Genomic DNA, 18,431 nt, shown 5'->3' on the forward strand with positions numbered 1-18,431 from the left:
TTGGGACATGTCTTGGGGACAGACTGGAAAACAGGCCAGCTTGGGGCAAAAGGAGCTAAGTGGAGGCAGTGGGGGGCGGGGGGCACCTCTATCCTTCCCTGGGGTCTGAGGTCTGCACATTTACACCTGCATGGGTCAGTGTAGAAGCTCCTAGGAAGGAAACTCCAATCAAATTGAAGCAGTTCCTATGATAGCTTTTTCGAGGAAAGAGCCAAAGATCGCTGCAATGAAGGTGGGGGTCCCAGTGGAAGGGCCTCGCTTCCCCTGGAGGGATACAGTCTTCTTCCTGACCCCAGAGGAACTGTTCTCCTTGCAGGGGGCAGTAGGTCTCTGAGGAGGTGGGGAGCTTGAGGAGGTGGGCCCTTCCTCTAAAGCAGAAATGACCGACCCGGGACCCAGGTGGCTTGAGGGTGTGTGTGCGAAGTCCATAAAACCCTCACCCTGAACCCTGATGAAGTCACCTCTGTAATTTGGTGGATAGCATCTTTGTCTAGGGAAAGGGCCCAGATACTGCCTCTTCAAAGAGTAAGGAGAGTGAAAGGAGGAGGGCGGTTTCAACAGCCCACATGTGAGAGTTAAATAGCAGGCTTCCTGGTAGCACCTCTACAAGCAGCCTCCAGGGACCAGGACTCAAAGGTTCTATCTGTATTTTTCCTGCCAAGAGACTGACTGGTGGCAAAACTTTGATGACAAAATGAATTCTGTGTCTATTTCAGAGGCAGCAAGGAGGGGAGAGGGTGCTGTAGAGCCCCTTGGGACAGGGTGGGTGGTGGGGGCTTCCCAGACTTAAGGAAAGGAGTGAGGTCTCTGCAGCCTACTGCAAGCAAGGAAAGGAGAAAGCAAGGAGCTGGGCTGAACCCCAGCAGTGGCCCAGGGGAGAAAGGTGAGTTTCCCAACCCTCCAGATGAAGAAGGGTTGTAGAATCCTGTTCTACCTCTTAGACTTATCTTAGCTTCTGCCATGATATGCACAGCAAAGGCATCCACAAATGGGGTATCCCAGATGCGTGATGGTTTCATATACGTGGCCAGCGTTCTTTGAGCACTTCTTTATGTGTTAGGTTTTATCTGCATCATGTCACTGAATCTCCACAACCACCTTAGGAGGTGGCTTACACCAACGTCCTTTCACAGGAAAGGAAAAGGATAATCAGGTCAAGCGACCTGCTGGAGGTGGGCCTGGGTCTTCGGGCCAGGTGGGCCAACTCTGAAGCCCGGGCCCAGGCTCCTGAGCGCCACGCTCCACTCCACTGCTGGCCAAGAACTACGTGTGCAAAAGGGAGGAGTTACCTGGGACTGCAGTTTGCTTCCTCTCACCTTTTCTGCGCAGGTAGGCCTCAGAGCTGCAACACATACACTCTTCTCTTTAGAGAAATGACAGCAGGAATAAAGTAGCTGTTAGTTGCCATTCTGGATAAGCACCTATGGAGGAGCACGAACCAAACTAGGGGGCTAGTCATGAGTTCCGGGGTCAGTGCAAGGCTTCCCGTAGGTCACATGACCACCTGCCTCAGCCAACACAGTGTGATTATCCCAATGGCTGATTCCCGACAAGACTGAAATCCTTTAAGGTTGTCAAGACAAGGATCAAAGACATATTCCAAGGCACACACTCAATGGTGACACAAGCTGCTTTCTGTCTTCGTCTGTCAAATGTTCGGCCTTGGAATGCTTTGCGTAATGTATTCAGAATCTAAGCTGACAACACACACACTCTCGCCTCCGCCTCTCTCCTCTTCCATATAAACTTTCTTTCCTCACTGCTGCAGAGAATAATTTACAAAGAAGCAAGGGCAGCCCTGCCTAGCAGTAAGCTTTGCCTCCCCACCGGCCCATGGCTGGATCTCCCGCTAAAACTAAATAGAAGAAACTACGTAGGCCCGGGAAAACACATATAGGAGAGAATCTGGAATATCTTTGCTTTTTCTGTTTATTCGCCTCCTGACTGATGACTCCAATACCTGTCAAGAAACTGCCCTCATCTAGAAAGTGACTTAGAACTCCTGACCAAACTGTCAGCAAGGTACCTGTATAAAATTAGCTTTAATCCTGGGCTGATATGTCTTAATCTTCTTACCTGTGAAAAAAATATGGAAAGCATCTCGCCAACACAAATAACAGTCTATTAAAATGTGGCAACTCCTGTAATCTGGTGACATGATCACAACCCTTCAAGTCATTTATTTTTTCAGAAACTATTATAAACAGTTCTGTGCCACAGCACAAAGGTAAATCTGTCACTGACGTGTCAGGTCTGTCCTCCAACTGATTCTTTGGTACAGAATGGAACTGATCTCAAACATGCAGTTGCTAGGTGATGCCTCCGCGGATCTCCGTGTATAGCATGCTTGGGGTTCTCCAGCCCAGCTAGTGGAAGGCGGTGGGACCCTGGATGACTCCATTCTTTTCTCAATACTCGAATATATTTCTATAACTTTCAACTGGTCTCATGGAGATTATGGGGACACACTTTTTGGAGCTGATGATATCTTACATTTTATGTACTTCTTTCTGGAACGCTCATCATCTTGGCATTACCTTCAACTACCAAACTCCAAGCCAATCTCCACCACTCTCATCTCACCACCAGATACTTACACTTCCAACAAGCATTGCAGGGGCAACAGGCATTTGTTAAAAGGCCTTTACTGGACTCCGAGGTAGGTACTTTACATATCTAGTCTCATTTATCATGGGCACATCCCCATGACATCCTCCTTATATCCCACTCCACCCCATGAGGGCCAAGCCACATTCTGCCTTCTTTATTTCTACCTTTATCAGCCCTGCAGCCAAACCCTTCTAAGCCTCCACTCCTGCGCCACCCAGACAGTAAGCCCCTGGGGGCAGAACTTGCACTTCTGAACAGAAACCCCATAAAGTTATACAAAGTCAGCAACTCTGCCTACAGCTGTATGGATGGCTGGGCACAGTGGGAGGCCTGTAATCCCAGCATGTTGGGAGGCCGAGGCATGTGGATCACTTGAGGAAAGGAGTTTGAGACCAGCCTGGGCAACATGGTGAAATCCTGTCTCTACCCAAAATGCAAAAATTAGCTGGGCCTGGTGGGATATGTAATCCCAGCTACTCAGGAGGCTGAGACCCAAGCATCACTTGAACCCGGGAGGTGGAGGTTGCAGTGAGCCGAGATAGCACCACTGCACTCCAGCCTGGGCGACAGAGTGAGACTCTGTTTCAAGAAAAAAAAAAAAAAAAAAAAGAAAGAAAGAAAAGAAAGAAAAAAGAAAAAACTGTATGGAGAGATGGAGGATCCAGCTTTAACGGCACTTTTCTGTTCCGCCACTAGGTGGTGTGACACCAACACAGCTGAGGTAACATGCAAGTGGCTGAAGACTCGGGGAAAGTTCCAGTAGAGACAACAGAAATCCCCTCCTCTCTACACGGAAGCTTACGAGAAGGAAATCCAAGAACTACAGAATTTATGCTCAGGCAGCAGAGCAAAACTGATGATACTGGAGAGCGCCGGCTCTGGTCTTTGGTCTTTGTGTGTGTTCAAACCTGCCCTGGCCACTTACTTGTGGTTGGGATCCCAGATAAGACAATGTACCTCCAGCACAATGTCTTCATTTGCATATCAGGGCTGTTATTTCACCCCAGGCAGCTTCGGCAAGGATGAAATGAAATGCTGCACATGCCGTGTTTGGGGAAGTAGCTGGCACACAGGATGATTCCACACTGGCACTGGTAGCATTATTATGCTCGGAAGATTGCAAACACATTGATGCCACCTTAAAGCATGGGCCTTGGATTCAAGGACAGCTGCCAGTGCCCGGCAATGACAAATGCGTCAGAGTCTGACCCCCTTTAGGGGGTGGAATGGTTGGATCCAAGAGCTGCCTGCATGGCTGGGACACTCAAGGCAAACGCTCAGGTGCTCGGAATGCCTGAGCCCTTCTGAGGTCACAGGAAACAGGTGGGATCTGAAGGCAGGCCGAGCCGAGCGGCCAAGCCTTGCTCTCGCCAGCAGGATCTACCAAGCACAGACTTGTGCTAGGCGCCGAGCTTGCCACTGGAGACAGGAAAGAAATGGCAGACAAGGCCGCAGCTCTCTACTGGGAAAGAGAAAACAAACAAGTACCTGCTGTGTGCAGAGATAACTGGGTGGTTCTGGAGCTGGGTGCTGCAGAGAAAATACCACAGGATGGTGGGAGAGAGTGAGTGAATGGGGAAGGACTCACTGAAGCTCACACATGAAGGGTGAGCAGGGATGAGCCAGGTGAAGGCAGGGGATCCCAGGCAGAGGAGACCCCAAGTCAAAAGTTCTAAGGAAAGGAAGAGCCTGGAGGCCCATGTTTGGAGGGGAGGAGGACAGGAAGGGCTGGGTGGAGCCCACAGGACGTTCAGCCTTGCAGGCCATGCTGAGGAATCTGGATTTATCCAGTGTAAAGGTTGGGGCCCAGGCTCTGGCCTCTTAGGACCCAGTGGCCATCACCATCAATGCTGCAAAACATCCTCTCTCCTCTGAGCAGAGGGTAACCGCCTGTTTTCTCACCCTCTCCCCTGGAGAAAGGCAAGTTCTCAAGGACCGTTTTCCACTCACGCTCTGCTCTCACAGATGCAACGCGCGAATTAATTCTGGGTAAACAAGTTCCCAAAATTCTCTGTGGCAAACCTGGGGGAGTTTAATTTAGCAAAGGCATTTTAAACTTACTGCAAAAGGCAAGGCCTGCCTTCCAAACATGTGTATGGAGTAACTACTACTGTCTCTAGAATTTCCTCCCTTTCTTTGAACACCATAAACAGCGACAGCGAAATGCAGTGCCCTATGCGGGTCAGTTTTCAGGGGAGAACGAGTGCCCATTACCTCGAGTTTATTGACTTAACGAGAAGGACAAGCATGAACTCCTAGACACCATGGCTGGAGACAGGCGCACTGGCCCTAGCCAGCCCTACCTGCTTCCATAGCCTTGGGCTTCAGCCCCTGTGAAATGGTGCAGCCAGGACTCAGGCATCCCTGAAGGTTCTTCCCAGCCCTTACATTCTGTCAGGTCCTCACCCTGGACCAGAGGCAGTGTTAAAGGTCAAGGAAAAGACGGTTCTTCCTCAAGAGGGATATGATGTCCACTGAGGCCTACTTAGCTGCCAAAAGGCCAGAATAGAAAAATAAGGTTGGGAGGAGGGGCCTTAAACTCTAGCTGGCAATTAATTTATTCCTGGGTAGGTTCCTTTGATCCTATGACCAGTGGTTCTCACCCAGGAGTAACTTCATCTCCCTGGGGACACTGGTCAAAGTCTGGAGACATTGTGGCTGTCATGTTTGTGGGGGTGGGGAGGAAACTGTTATAGGCATCTAGTGGATGGAGACCAGGGATGCTGACCAACATCCTAGGAGGCTCAGAACAGTGCCCTACCACCAAGTGACCCAAGTCCAAATGTCAATTGAGCTGAGGGCAAGAAACTTTGCATTAATCTTGGGCAAAAAAATTGAGCTGGATCTCTAACTCACATTATACACCAAAATAAATCCCCAAGATTAGATGGCACAAACCAGGGTGATCCCCCACCCCGGCTTCTGGGATTCACCGCTTCTCTCCCTCCCCACTCAGACTGTGACTTTAAATGTGTACAGGCTCCTAGGACCTCAGTAGGTTAGATAACTATGGAACACAAAGTCTCTTGGGTGTCAGTGAAATCCCATAACCCAATGGTTCTCAAGTGGGGGCAATTCTGCCACTAAGGGGACACTGGAAAGTATCTGGAGACCTTTTATCTTCCCATGACTGGGAGTGGATGGGTGGGATGAGTGGGTGCTATGGCATCACATGAATAGAGGCTAGAGGGGCTGCCCAACATCCTCCAATGCACAAGATGGCCACCACCAGCCCCAATGTCAAGAATACTGAGGTGGAAAAACCCTGGTATAACTCACAGGGTGCTTTCTCTCTACTCAGGCATCCAATTAGGAGAATCACGGCTAGGAGTAACTGACATGTACCTCCACATTCCAGTAGGTCAATTACCAGAAGTCTATTCTCTCTCACACCACAATACTCAGACTTGCGTATCATCATTCCCATTTTACAGATGCAAGAGCTAATGTCAGACAACTTGCCCATGGTTCTAGGGCAGAAGGCAAGACACAAACCAAGGACAGCCAATCCAGGTGCTTCCAACCATGCCACAAGTTGCCAACGGGAACCTGCTGGTCAGCCCTGCTTTAGAATTCTCCCGATGTTGGCGAGGCAGCAAAGAAACCCACACTGTACACTGAGGCTCTGCTAGCACATGCCAGTGGTTCTCAAATTTCCTGGTCTCGGGACCCCTTTCCACGCTTGTCAATGACTGAACATCCCCAAGAGCTTTTGGAAATGTAGGATGTAGCAACTATTGACACCATATTAGAAATCAAACCTAAGACAATTTCAAAATACCTAAGATTTTTTTTTTTTTTTTTTTTTTTGAGACGGAGTCTCGCTCTGTCGCCCAGACTGGAGTGCAGTGGCGCAATCTCGGCTCACTGCAAGCTCCGCCTCCCGGGTTCATGCCATTCTCCTGCCTCAGCCTCTCCGAGTAGCTGGGACTACAGGCGCCCGCCACCATGCCCGGCTAATTTTTTTGTATTTTTAGTAGAGATGGGGTTTCACCGTGGTCTCGATCTCCTGACCTCTTAAGATTATAATAAACTCCAGAAAGGTTTAGTTAAATAACATATTTTTATGAAAAATAAGTACTTAAAATCAGTGAGAAGAGTGGCATTATTTTACATTTTGACAAATCTCTTTAACATCTGGCTTAATAGAAGATAGCTGAATTCTCTCCCTCTTTTTTTTTTTTCATTAAAGAGAGGGGACCTTGCTATGTTGCCCAGGCTGGCTTTGAACTCCTGGGCTCAAGAGATCCTCCCGCCTCAGCCTCCCGAGTAGCTGGGACTGCAGGTGTGTGCCACTGTGCCCGGCGTGAATTCTCTTATCTGCTTCTATAGTTCATCTGTTGGTATATCACACATCTAATAACCTCTGGAAAAAAACTCCACTGTCCATTTTCAAGTGAATGAGAGTGAAAAAAAGGGCAGATAATGTCTTTGTGTTGTTATGAAATAGTTTTGAACTTGCAGTACCCTTGAAAAGGTCTTGGGGACTGCAGGGCCCCGGACCATCTTTGAGAACCGCTGCCATATGCTATCTGAGTTCTAGCATTCCAAGGACACTAAATCCTAAATTACAGACCATAAGGTGCTTTATGCTAAGGTTCTAGCTAAAGAGCACGCTAAGTGTAGAGAATGCAGAGTCTAGGAGTTTGTAAAATAGGATTGAAACCCAAATACCAACCAAGGTCACAGGCACTGGAAGAGAAGGAAGTGGGCTAGGCCCCAAGTAACATGGCGGAGACCACAGTATCCAATCTAATCTATCCACAGGCGCAGCTGTTCCTTAGCACTGACAAATCACTGCTGTGCAAGAATGCAGGATAAGGGTGGTTGCTGTTTTCTGAGAGAAATCAGAAATACAATTTTTTTCCCCTCTGAAATCTCAGAATTTTAAGTGTTGGCTCCCAATTACAAACAAAAACCTAAATGGGCCAAAGTAAATATGTCTGCTTGCCCTTCAAGCAAGTTTGCAACTTCTGCCTGTGGTTTTCAACTCTGGCTTCATGTTGTTAAACATCTGTGGAGCTCTTTAAAACTACAGACACCCTAGAACTCCTGGAACCATCTCCAATGGTGCAGCCCAGGCAGCAGTTTTGATTTTCCCTGACAACCTCCTTAAACAAGTGTGAAGCTCATCCAGGGCTGAGATCCATAGCTAGTGCTGTGTGGCAGCTCTAAGTGCCAAGACTACTGAGGAGGAAGCAAACTGTGGACATGTGGAAGGTGGTGGTGAGGAGCTTTACCCTGAAGTCCCAGGCCACGTCATTCTCTACTGCATAGTGCAGAGTCAAACAGAACACCACTCCACCAGCACCCCCTTAAAACAAAGAAAACATCACCACTAGGCCCTGAATAGATAATGATGCAAGCCCAACTGCCCCATGATTGCTTCAAAGTACCATGGAGAGCTACCAAATGCCCAGCCAAGCCAATACCAGCCATCTCTGCAGTTTTGTGGTCCTCTGGTAAGCTTTGAGGAATGGTGCTCTCTTCTCAGATTCCCCAAATGCATCTCAACTTTCCCCAAATGGCCCTCATCTCCCACTACACCCAGGCCTATTCACTGTCTGAACTCACGTAGGAGGGCAGAATTCAACCCCCCTTCTCCACCCCAAGCTCCTCCAAATACCACTCGAAGCTCACCCCATTCCTGCTGCTTCTGCCCACTCCGACCACCTCAGAGGAGGAGCACACACCAGACCCAGGTTGACCCTAACACCTAATGAATGAACGAGGGTGCCGGGAAAATCCCATTTTCTGGTAAACGGAGAGGCAGGCTGAAGACTTGTTTGAAACGTTTTGCAGAAGCCCAGTGAGGGCTTTTCTGTCTATACGCAGGATCCTGGACAAAATGGAAAGTCTCTTCAGAGAGTAAGATTTTGCAGCCTGGACACCCCTTGGGTACCATCAGGCCCCTTCTGCTACAGATATAGGAGGCACAGTGGAGGTGAAAGCACACATTCTGCTCTCAGCAAAAATCCCAGAATTAGTTTTCATCATAAATTCACGAGAAATTTTCCAAAAGTTGTTTAGGATAGGTTCCAACTATTTCAGTTCTAGCTAACCAATAAAAATTCAGTTGCACCTCATCCTCTCAGAGGCTAGGTTTTAAGTCAACAAGGTGCAAACTGAGAGAAGCCAAACCACCCTTGAAAATCTCTCGACTCATACCTGGTCAGGCTTATTTTAAATCAGTAGTTCTCAACTGAAAGCAACTCTGCCCCTGGGGGGACGCTGGCGACGGAGACATTTCCGCTGTCATGACTGGTGGGGATGAGGAGGGGGATGTGCTATTAGCATTTAGTGGGGTAGAGGCCAGGGATCCTGATTAAGATCCTACAGTGCACAGGGCAACCGCCCACAACAGAGAATTACCTGGCCCCAGATGTCTGTAGTGCTCAGGCTGGGATCCCTGAGATCACTAAGTGACAGGCAGGACAGAACTGAGGAGGACCCAGAGCCCAGGCCCTGCTGGTCTCCTGCCAGGGGCTCAGCCCAGGGCCAACTCTGAGTGGGGCAGGTTCACCCACACAATGGAGACTTTGCTGAACCCTTAAGCTGAATGTGTCCAGAGCAGAGTGCACTGTAGTAAAAACAGTGACCTGAGTGTTTATTACTATGAGCAGAGATTGGTGCTAAATAATGTATGTGCACTCATTCCTTCAATGCTCACGGCAACCACGAGGTGGGTATGGTTATCATTATTCCCATTTTATTGGTGTGGAAATGGGGGCTCAAAGAGGTTAAGAAATTTGCCCCAAATGACTCAGAGTGGACAGCGGAGTTAAAACACAAACCCAGTTCTCTATGAGGACCGAAGGCTGTGTCCCCACCATCAATACCAGTGAGTCTCTCACCTGGGGGCGATTCTGCAACCTCCCCACCCCCACTCCCCAGAAGCTATGTCAGGAGACTTTTTCTGCTGTCATGATGACCCCAGGAGTGAGGGGAGGTGTGTGCTACTGGCAACTAGTGAGTAGGTTCAAGGATGCTACTGTGCTGCTAAACATCCTGCAACACACAGGACAGCCCCACTCCCGCCAAAGAGAACGATCAAAATGTCAACTGCACCACACAAAGGTGAGAGCCCTTCTTCACGCAGTCTCCCAGGTTTCCACCACGCATGTCCACAGGCCAACAGGGCCTTTCATGTCAGGATCTAGAATCCAAGATTCCCTGGAGTTCAAACGTGCTTTGCTCACCCTCTTCCCAGTCTTCTTTACCTTTGCCAGAGACAAAACTCTGCCTTCAAATCCTGATGTCAGCCTACAATGCAGAATAACCCTACAGACAGGATGAGTAATGAGTCTGGGAGGTATCAATGGGGAAATGCCAAGCAGGGGAGACTTATCCCTGGATGCAAGGGTGAAACATGTACACACACTCTCTGAGAGGAAAAGCACTCGGGTGGACTTTAAAAGTCCCAGACCACAGGAAGGGCTGTGAGAGTTGCTGTCACCATCCATGAGGCATTCACCATGGTGACAAGGGCCAACAAGATGCTTTACACAACAGAAAACATTTCCTCGTATACAAGCAGAGGACACCTACCCTCTACTACTCAAACCAGCGGGTCTCAACCCTGGCTGCACATGAGAATCATCTGTGCTGCCACCTGTACAGAGGCCCAGGACCCATCCAACACCACAGAGAATCGGAATCTGCAGGGCGTGGGGACTGAGCATCTGTGGTTTCAGGAAAGTTCCCCAGGTGATACTGATGCCCAGTCGGGTGGACAGCCGCTGCTCAGCCTGACACAGAGGTGGGATTGGCCCAGAGAAGAGAGATGGCAAATGGATGGAGGAGGGACTGGGTGTGAGGGTGGAGCAACTTATGATCTCAGTCTGGAAAGGCAGAAGCCAAGAAGGCGTTTGACTAGAGCTTAAACAGCAAGAGCAAACACATGACCATGGGGCAGCCCCTAAAGCTTCAAAACGTACAGGCAAGGAGGCCCCACTTTACAGTGAATAAGAAATTAAACATCCTGGCAGGCTGTACAAGCCAAAACCAGAAATGGAGTGTTCAAGAAACACACAATGACTGATTAAAGGACGGCAGGGATATCTGAGGCACAAAGTCCACCAAGGTTTGATTTCCTGAGGACAGCTATCCCAGAACTAGTGTCAGGAACAACATGCTAGGTGAGTGTGGCACTTACAAGGGAAAAAAAGTGAAGTTCAAAACATTCCATTTCTCTCTCTGGCCCTTACCAGTTCAACTATCCCATTTACAACCAATAGCTCATGTGGACAGCATATGCTAGAAACAGTATCCCCTGGAAAAGGGCAATCCATAATTTCCCCTTTGTGCTCAAATGTATTCCTCACAACAGGGTCCTCATTGGTGAATTCATTCATTCATTCATTCAACCAATATTTCCTGTATACCTACTCTGTGCCAGGCACCGTTCTAGATGCAAGGGGGCAATCAGTGATCATGACATAAAAATCCCTGACCTCATGGAGCTTACATGGGGCAGACATGCACATAACATCTAGCATGCCGGAGTGTAAGAGCTATACAGGAAGATCAAGCTGGGAGAACGGAATAGAGAATATGGATTTAATTTGAAATAGGTGGCCAGAGAAGCTCTCATTAATAAAGTAACATATGAGTAAAAACCAGAAGAAGTGAGCCATGGGGTTATCTGGGGGAAAACTGTTTCAGTTAGAGGAATCAGCAGGAGAAAAGGCTAAAAGTGGGGAGTGTATGCAACATTCAAGGAAAACTGAAAAAGCCATAGTAGTCAGCACAGAGCAAGTCAGCAGAGGAGTGGCGAGAGAGGACAGGGAGGTATTGGGGCCCACTATGGGCTGAGAAGTTTTCAGATGGGTAAGGGTGGAGGGAACGGGGGGCTAAGCATTGACAGTGTTGGTGGGGAGAAGTGGTGGTCCCCCTTTGGAAATAATTTTAAGGTAGAAATGACAGAATTTGCTGTGCAGTATGAGAAAGAGGGAAACCAGGGGTGACTTCAAGGTTTGAGGCCTGAGGAATTCAAAGAATGGACCTGCCTAACTACAATGGGTGAAAGACCATGGGATGGGCAGGTGTGGTGGGAGAGATAAGGATTTTGTTTTGGAAACACTCTAGACTTGCCTATGACACATCCAAATGGAGATGTAGAAATGTGATGCTGGACATCAGTCTTGAGTTCAAGAAACTATATGGGCTCAGGATGTAAATACATAAAATATGTATTGATTCCCACTTATCCAGTCCCTCTGTAACTAGATCTCATGAGTTAGAATGCTGCAACCCTCCACGGGCTCCTTTATCTTAAAAAAAGAGATGTAGCAGCCGGGTGCGGTGGCTCACGCCTGTAATCCCAGCACTGTGGGAGGCTGAGGCGGGCAGATCACGAGGTCAGGAGATGGAGACCATCCTGGCCAACATGGTGAAACCCCGTCTGTACTAAAAATACAAAAATTAGCTGGGTGTGGTGGCGCATGCCTGTAATCCCAGCTACTCGGGAGGCTGAGGCAGGAGAATCGCCAGAACCCAGGAGGCGGAGATTGCAGTGAGCCGAGATGGCGCCACTGCATTCCAGCCTGGCGACAGAGCGAGACTCCGTCCCCCAAAAAATAATAAAATAAAATTGCCAAGAATCAGGGAGAGAACCTGTGCTGCCTCCTGTACAGATGCCTAGCGCCCGCCCAACACCACACAGAATCAGAATCTGCAGGGACTGAGCACCCGTGGTCTGGCATCTGAAGCCAGGCCATCTTGGTTCACATCGCTGCTCCTTCCCAGCTGTGTGACATGCCTTGGATAAGCGACTTAACCACGTTGACTCAGTCTCCTCATCAAGTGAATGGGGCTAACAGTATCTATACTTCCTACCAGGGAAAACAGTATGTCAAGACTTTGCACCATACCTGGTACTACTCTAAATGCTCCACAAGACCGAGCACTTCCTGTCATCATTCATTCATTAGTGCAATTCGGTAGGGAAAACCCTCCAGTCACAGGGAGTACCGAATGGGGGAATCACAGCCAGACAGGTAGAGAGCTTGCCTGCATTTGTGCAACTAGAAAAGGGAGGGAGCTAAAAATAGGCCTCAGAAGTCTTGAAGCTACAGCGATGGCAACACGACTGTGGATGGAAGCAGACATCAGCCTTATCGTGCCTTCTCGGGGGATCTGGAAGTGTAACCTTGTCAAAAACACTCAGGTGGGCTGTCAGCGCTCCACAGAGGAGGGACTCGCACGGTCTCTGTCTGGAAGTGCAGCAAAAAGGGCCAAAGAGCAGCCAGGGCTTTCGGCGGCCCAGATCCTGCGGCGGGGCCTAAATGAGGGGGGGGAGACGAGGCGCCCCGAAGGATCTGGGGGGAACTGGCGGGAAGTGGGGGCCGAAGTTCGGGGCGGGGACGGGGTGAAAACGGCCTGGGCTTCCTCCGTTCACGGTGTGCGGCTGGCCCGCGGAGAACGAGGGCCTCACGGGCTTAGGAGACAGGCAGCCAGGCCGGGGAAGGGGAGATGCCGGGTGGCGGAGGACGAGGGGGCGGGGAGGGAGCGTGGCGCGCTCCGGGCCACGACCAGGCCCCAAGGTCTATTTACATCCGTGGCCGAAGCACTGGGGCCGCGCCTCCCGCCCCCTTCAACCCCGAGCTTGGCTGAGACGCAGAGGGGCTTTAGGGCTGCGATCTCGACGGCCACCCGGCTCCTCTAGCCAGACGGCTGCAGGGGCCGGTGTTGCCGGGAGTGATGGGCCGGGCCGGTGAGCCCGGCCTGAGGGGACGCAGTAGGGGGCGGCTGCAGGGCCCGCCAGGGCGCTAGCCTGGAGCGGACGAAACCTTTGCACTCTGCGATGCTCCCCCCAAAGGCTTGTGGCCCCTAGTCCTCCCGCCGCCCGTTCCCCGGCCGCCAGCTGGTCCCCGACGGCGCCTCCCCTACCTTCGTTCGCCAGGTCCGCCATTTTACTTCCTTAAGCCCTCCCACAAGGCCCCGCGCCGGCCCAGGCTCGCCTGCTTTCTGCCAGAAACTCCAGCGCGTGCGCACTTAACAAGCCGACTCCGTGTGAGGCGGCCAGCTCGCGCCTGCGCGCTGAATGCCGCGCGGAGGCGAGCTCCGGATCGCCTGCCCTGCCGAGCAGCCTGCCCTGCCGAGCCGCGCTCCTAGCACGCACCTGCGCACGAGCCGTCTCCCGCCTCCTTTTCCCGCCGACTGAGGGGGCGGGGAAAGGGCCGGGAAGGGCGCATGCGCAGTGGCAGCGACTAAGGTTTAGTGAGGCGGCACGGCGCGGCGCGAGGCGGGTCTTGAAGCACTCGTTTTCCCGCTCGTTTTCCGGGGTTCCCCCGCGGTGGGGCAGTGAGCAGTTCAGGGCGCCGCAGTCGAGGCCTTCCTCCAGGTAAATCCCCAGGCCTGCGGGGGCTTCCCACACGCGCGGGCGGGAGACGCGTTACCTCCTGCCTCAGTTTACCCGCCTTAGGAGCCGGTACCTTTGGCAAACGCTTTCCTGAAACCACGGGGGAAGTGGCGAGAGGGCGCGGGGTGCTTGGGACTGTGGGGGAAATCAGAGCTCATCGGCGGGGGCGGGGGTCGTGGTCAGGCGCTAGGAGGGGGCGCAGCCCTGGGACCCAGATGCTGGCGTTGGGGGCGGGGGGACCCGGCGCGAGGGACTGGATCCCTCGGAGCTACGAGAATCAACTTCACAAGCTCATGGGAGGGTGTTGGACCCCGCGTGCCTCCAGGTTCCCCATCTGTAAAATGGGACCATCAGCCTCACTCACAAGGCTCACGGGAGGGTCCTGGACACCCTGGAGTTGTTCTACTCACCTGCTATGAATCTCTCAGCAAATCCTTCGGACTTGGCCTTGCCTCCAAAGTACAGCCCAGATCCACCCATTGTCACCAGCCAGGCTGTCACCACCCTAGGCCACATCGTCCGTATCTATCTCATGGAAGACTTGGACAGCCGCCTCTCAGCTCTCCTTTGCTGCATTCTTTTGAAGCCCCAGGCTCTGTTCTGCACATGGCCGCAGGCTGAGGAATCTTTTAAAAATATAATCAGCCAGACGCGGTAGCTCACCCCTGTAATCCCAGCACTGTGGGAGGCCAAGGTGGGAGGATCGCTTGAGCTCAGTTCAAAACCAGCCCAGGCAACAGAGCAAGACCCCATCTCTACAAAAACACAAAAATTACCCGGATGTGGTGGTGCAAGCCTGTGGCCCCAGCTACTCGGGAGGCGGAGGCAGGAGGATCACTTGAGCCCAGGAGGTTGAGGCTGCAGTGAGCTGTGACAGTGCCACTGCCACCTTCCTAGGGACAGAGCAAGAACCTCCCCCATATATATACACATATATACTTTGTTTTTATCTATATATATATACACACAGATATATACATACATATGTGTGCATATATATGTGTGTGTGTATATATATACATAGACTGAAAATGGAAATATCAAGACCACTCAGTGCTTCCAGAGGGCTCTCAGCTGAACTTGGAATATCCTAAACCTTTTATTCAGGTTTATGAAGTCCCCTGAACTTGGCTCCCATGCCCTGCTTTGTTCCCCCTTGCTCATTGCTGTTCAGCCGCATGGGTCTTTCCATCCTTGGAGCACAAGCTCATTCCAACCTAAGGGTCTTTGCACTTGCTCATCTCTCTGCCTGGGACCTTGTGTTTCAGGTCTTACCTAGGTTTGAGTCCCAGCTCTGCACTTTTTTGATTGTGATCTAAAAGAGAGTGAGGAGTACTACAATCTGTGGGCCAGATATAGTCTATGAGCTAAAAATGGTTCCTCCCTCCCTCCCCTTGTTCCCTCCCTCCCTTTCCTTCCCTTCCCTTTCTTTTATTTATTTTGGAGTCTCGCTCTGTTGCCCACGCTGGAGTGCAGTGGTACAATTTCGACTCACTGCAACCTCCGCCTCCCGGGTTGAAGTGATTCTCCTGCCTCAGCCTTCTGAGTAGCTGGGATTACAGCTGTGTGCCACTATACCCAGCTAATTTTTGTGTTTTTTTGTGGAGACAGGGTTTCACCATGTTGGCCAGGCTGCTCTTGAACTCCTGACCTCAGGTGCTCTGCCCACCTTGGCTTCCCAAAGTGCTGGGATTACAGGCATGAGCCACGTGCCTGCTGATTTTTTTACATTTTTAGCTGGTTGGGAAAAAAAATACCAAAAGAAGAATATCTCTTGATGTGAAAATGGTGTGAAATTTACATTTCAGTGTCTGTAAATAAAGTTTTATTTGAAAACAGTCATGCTTACTCATTTATATATTGTCTCTGGCTACTTTTGAGCTATGACATTAGAGCTAATTTTTTTTTTTTTTAACAGAAACTTTTTGGCCAACAAAACTTAAAGCATTTACTGTTTGTGTCTTTACAGAAAAAGTTTGCCAGTTCCTAATCCAGGACACTGTATTTACATGTATTTACATGGTTGTTATGCTTTTCTGAACAGCCAGTGGGATGTAGTAAATATTTAACAGCAGCTTCTCTGGAGGAGAATGTGTTTGTTAGTATGTATTTATGTGTGTGTATATAGTTTATTGTAAATTTTACTTATTTTTCTATCACTTTCTTAAGACCACAAGACAATTAATAAAACAAATTGAACCCTGATTTGTAGCATCTGCTGATTTTCTTGATGTGAATACTTCAGCCATGGCCTATATTAAGTTACTAATGTGATATCACTAGCACCAGAGTCGGGAGGAGATGCACAGTAGTAGCACACCGGATTCTTTTTTTTTATTTTTTGAGACAGGGTCTCTCTTTGTTGCCCAGGCTGGAGTGCAGTGGCGCAATCTCAGCTCACTGCAACCTCCGCCTCCCGGGTTCAAGCGATTCTCCTGCCTTAGCCTCCTCCGTAGCTGGGATTACAGGCGCTCACCACCACGCCTGGCTAATCTTTGTATTTTCAGTAGAGACTGGGTTTCACCATGTTGGCCAGGCTGCTTTCGAACTCCTGACCTCAAGTGATCCACCCACCTCAACCTCCCAAAGTGTTGGGATTACAGGTGTGAGCCACCGTGCCCGGCCACACACCAGATTTTTTTCAAGAACTTGCTACTTTTGGCCGGGCGCGGTGGCTCACGCCTGTAATCCCAGCACTTCAGGAGGCTAAGGCAGGCGGATCACGAGGTCAGGAGTTCAAGATCAGCCTGGCCAACCCAGTGAAACCCTGTCTCTACTAAAAATACAAAAAATTAGCCGGATGTGGTGGCAGGCGCCTGCAATCCAGCTACTCAGGAGGCTGAGGCAGGAGAATCACTCAAACATGGGAGGCGGAGGTTTCAGCGAGCTGAGATAGCGCCACTGCACTCCATCCTGGGCAACAGATGAGACTCTATCTCAACAACAACAACAAACACCTGCTACTTTCTCAGTGTGTCCGCACACCAGCAGCATCAGCATGACCTGGAAGTTTATTAGAAATACACAATCTGGGCTGGGTGTGGTAGCTCATGCCTGTAATCCCAGGACTTTGGGAGGCCAAGGCAGGTGAATACTTGAGGTCAGGAGTTCAAGACCAGCCTGACCAACATGGTGAAACCCTGTCTCTACTAAAAAAATAAGAAATTAGCCAGGCGTGGTGGTACACGTCTGTAATCCCAGCTACTTGGGAGACTGAGGCAGGAGAATTGCTTGAACCCAGGAGGTGGAGGTTGCAGTGAGCCAAGATCGTGCCATTGCACTCCAGCCTGGGCAACAGAGTGAGACTCTGTCTCAAAAAAAAAAAAAAAAAAAAAAAATACACAATATGGCCAGGCATGGTGGCTTACACCTGTAATCCCATCACTTTGGGAGGCTGAAGTGGGCAGATTGCTTGAGCCCAGGAGTTCAAGACCAGTCTGGGCAACATGGTGAGATCCTGTCTCTGCAAAAAATGCAAAAAATTAGCTAGTTGTGGTGGTGTTCACGTGTAGTCCCAGCTACTCAGGAGGATGAAGTGGGAGGATCGCTTGAGCCCAGGAGTTGCAGGCTGCAGTGAGGTAGGATGGCACTACTGCACTCCAGGCTGGGCTACAGAGTGTGACCTTGTCTCTGAAGAACATGGTTAATTTGAAACTTCACATCTGTAATCCCAGCACTTCAGGAGGCTGAGGCAGGCAGATCACTTGAGCCCAGGAGTTTAAGACCAGCCCGAGTGGGCAACATGGCAAAACCCTGTCTCTGCCAAAATAGAAAAAATTAGCCAGGCACGGTGGCACACACCTGTAGTCCCAGCTACTCAGGAGGCTGAGGTAGGAGGATTGCTTGAGTGCGGGAGATGGCCGCTGGAGTGAGCTGAGATCACGTCACTGCACTCCAGCCTGGGCAACAGAGTGAGACTGCGTCTCAAAAAAAAAAAAAACCAAAGAACTTCTCTAAGAGTAGCTCGAATGTCAGTCCCCCTGGTCACCCACAGTGTGTAGAATTCAAGTCATCTTTCATTCCTAGGGTGTTGGTTTCATTATTTTCAGGTTTCCCCAAACTTCTCTTGGGTAGGTCTTCTCAGCCTTTACCGTATCTGCACCATGTGACCTTTAATGAACTTGATACTTTTCTTTTGGTTTAAATGTACATTAAACAGATACTTTGTATCACCATTTAAAATGGAAAACCACTAAGCGACGAGTAGACCATTGTAAAAGCAAACATGATCATGAAACAATGTTTCCAAACTCAAAGTAGATACTGTTGCCTGCCAAGGTGTTGGGCCTGCTTTTTCTTTGATACAAAGGGAGATTAGCAAAGTATTAGAGCGTTATTGAAGACGCTTCAGCACTTGGCGGAAACTTTCTTCCTGACGTGATGAGAAGGAGTGAAAGAGAATTGAAAACGGGCTAACATAATCTATGTGATTCATTGTCGTTTAACGCCATGTCTACAT

The 18,431-nt window shown here is 50.0% G+C and overlaps 1 protein-coding gene and 1 long non-coding RNA gene across 15 annotated transcripts in view; one reads left to right on the forward strand and one right to left on the reverse strand.

Moving 5' to 3' along the window:
* RANBP3 (RAN binding protein 3) overlaps positions 1-13,752 on the reverse strand; it is a 62,735-nt gene extending 48,983 nt beyond the window's left edge. For 6 of the 13 annotated variants that reach the window (XM_063615842.1, XM_063615841.1, XM_055238258.2 and 3 more), the window contains exon 1: positions 13,501-13,624. In XM_063615842.1, the coding sequence (XP_063471912.1) occupies positions 13,501-13,522 (22 nt within the window). In that variant the 5' untranslated portion in view covers positions 13,523-13,624. Of the gene's footprint in view, positions 1-13,500 lie in introns of all 13 variants that reach the window. The other 7 variants (XM_063615846.1, XM_063615845.1, XM_055238260.2 and 4 more) reach the window with 6 other exon arrangements.
* Positions 13,714-18,431, forward strand: part of LOC129460455 (uncharacterized) — a 42,704-nt gene continuing 37,986 nt past the window's right edge. The window contains exons 1-2 of one of the 2 annotated variants that reach the window (XR_008650227.2): positions 13,714-13,954; positions 14,298-16,177. This is a non-coding gene — a long non-coding RNA (uncharacterized lncRNA). Of the gene's footprint in view, positions 13,955-14,297; positions 16,178-18,431 lie in introns of those variants that run through there. The other variant, XR_008650226.2, reaches the window with a different exon arrangement.

This window comes from Symphalangus syndactylus, chromosome 13 (assembly GCF_028878055.3).
Source record: "Symphalangus syndactylus isolate Jambi chromosome 13, NHGRI_mSymSyn1-v2.1_pri, whole genome shotgun sequence".
Taxonomy (NCBI): Eukaryota; Metazoa; Chordata; class Mammalia; order Primates; family Hylobatidae; genus Symphalangus; species Symphalangus syndactylus.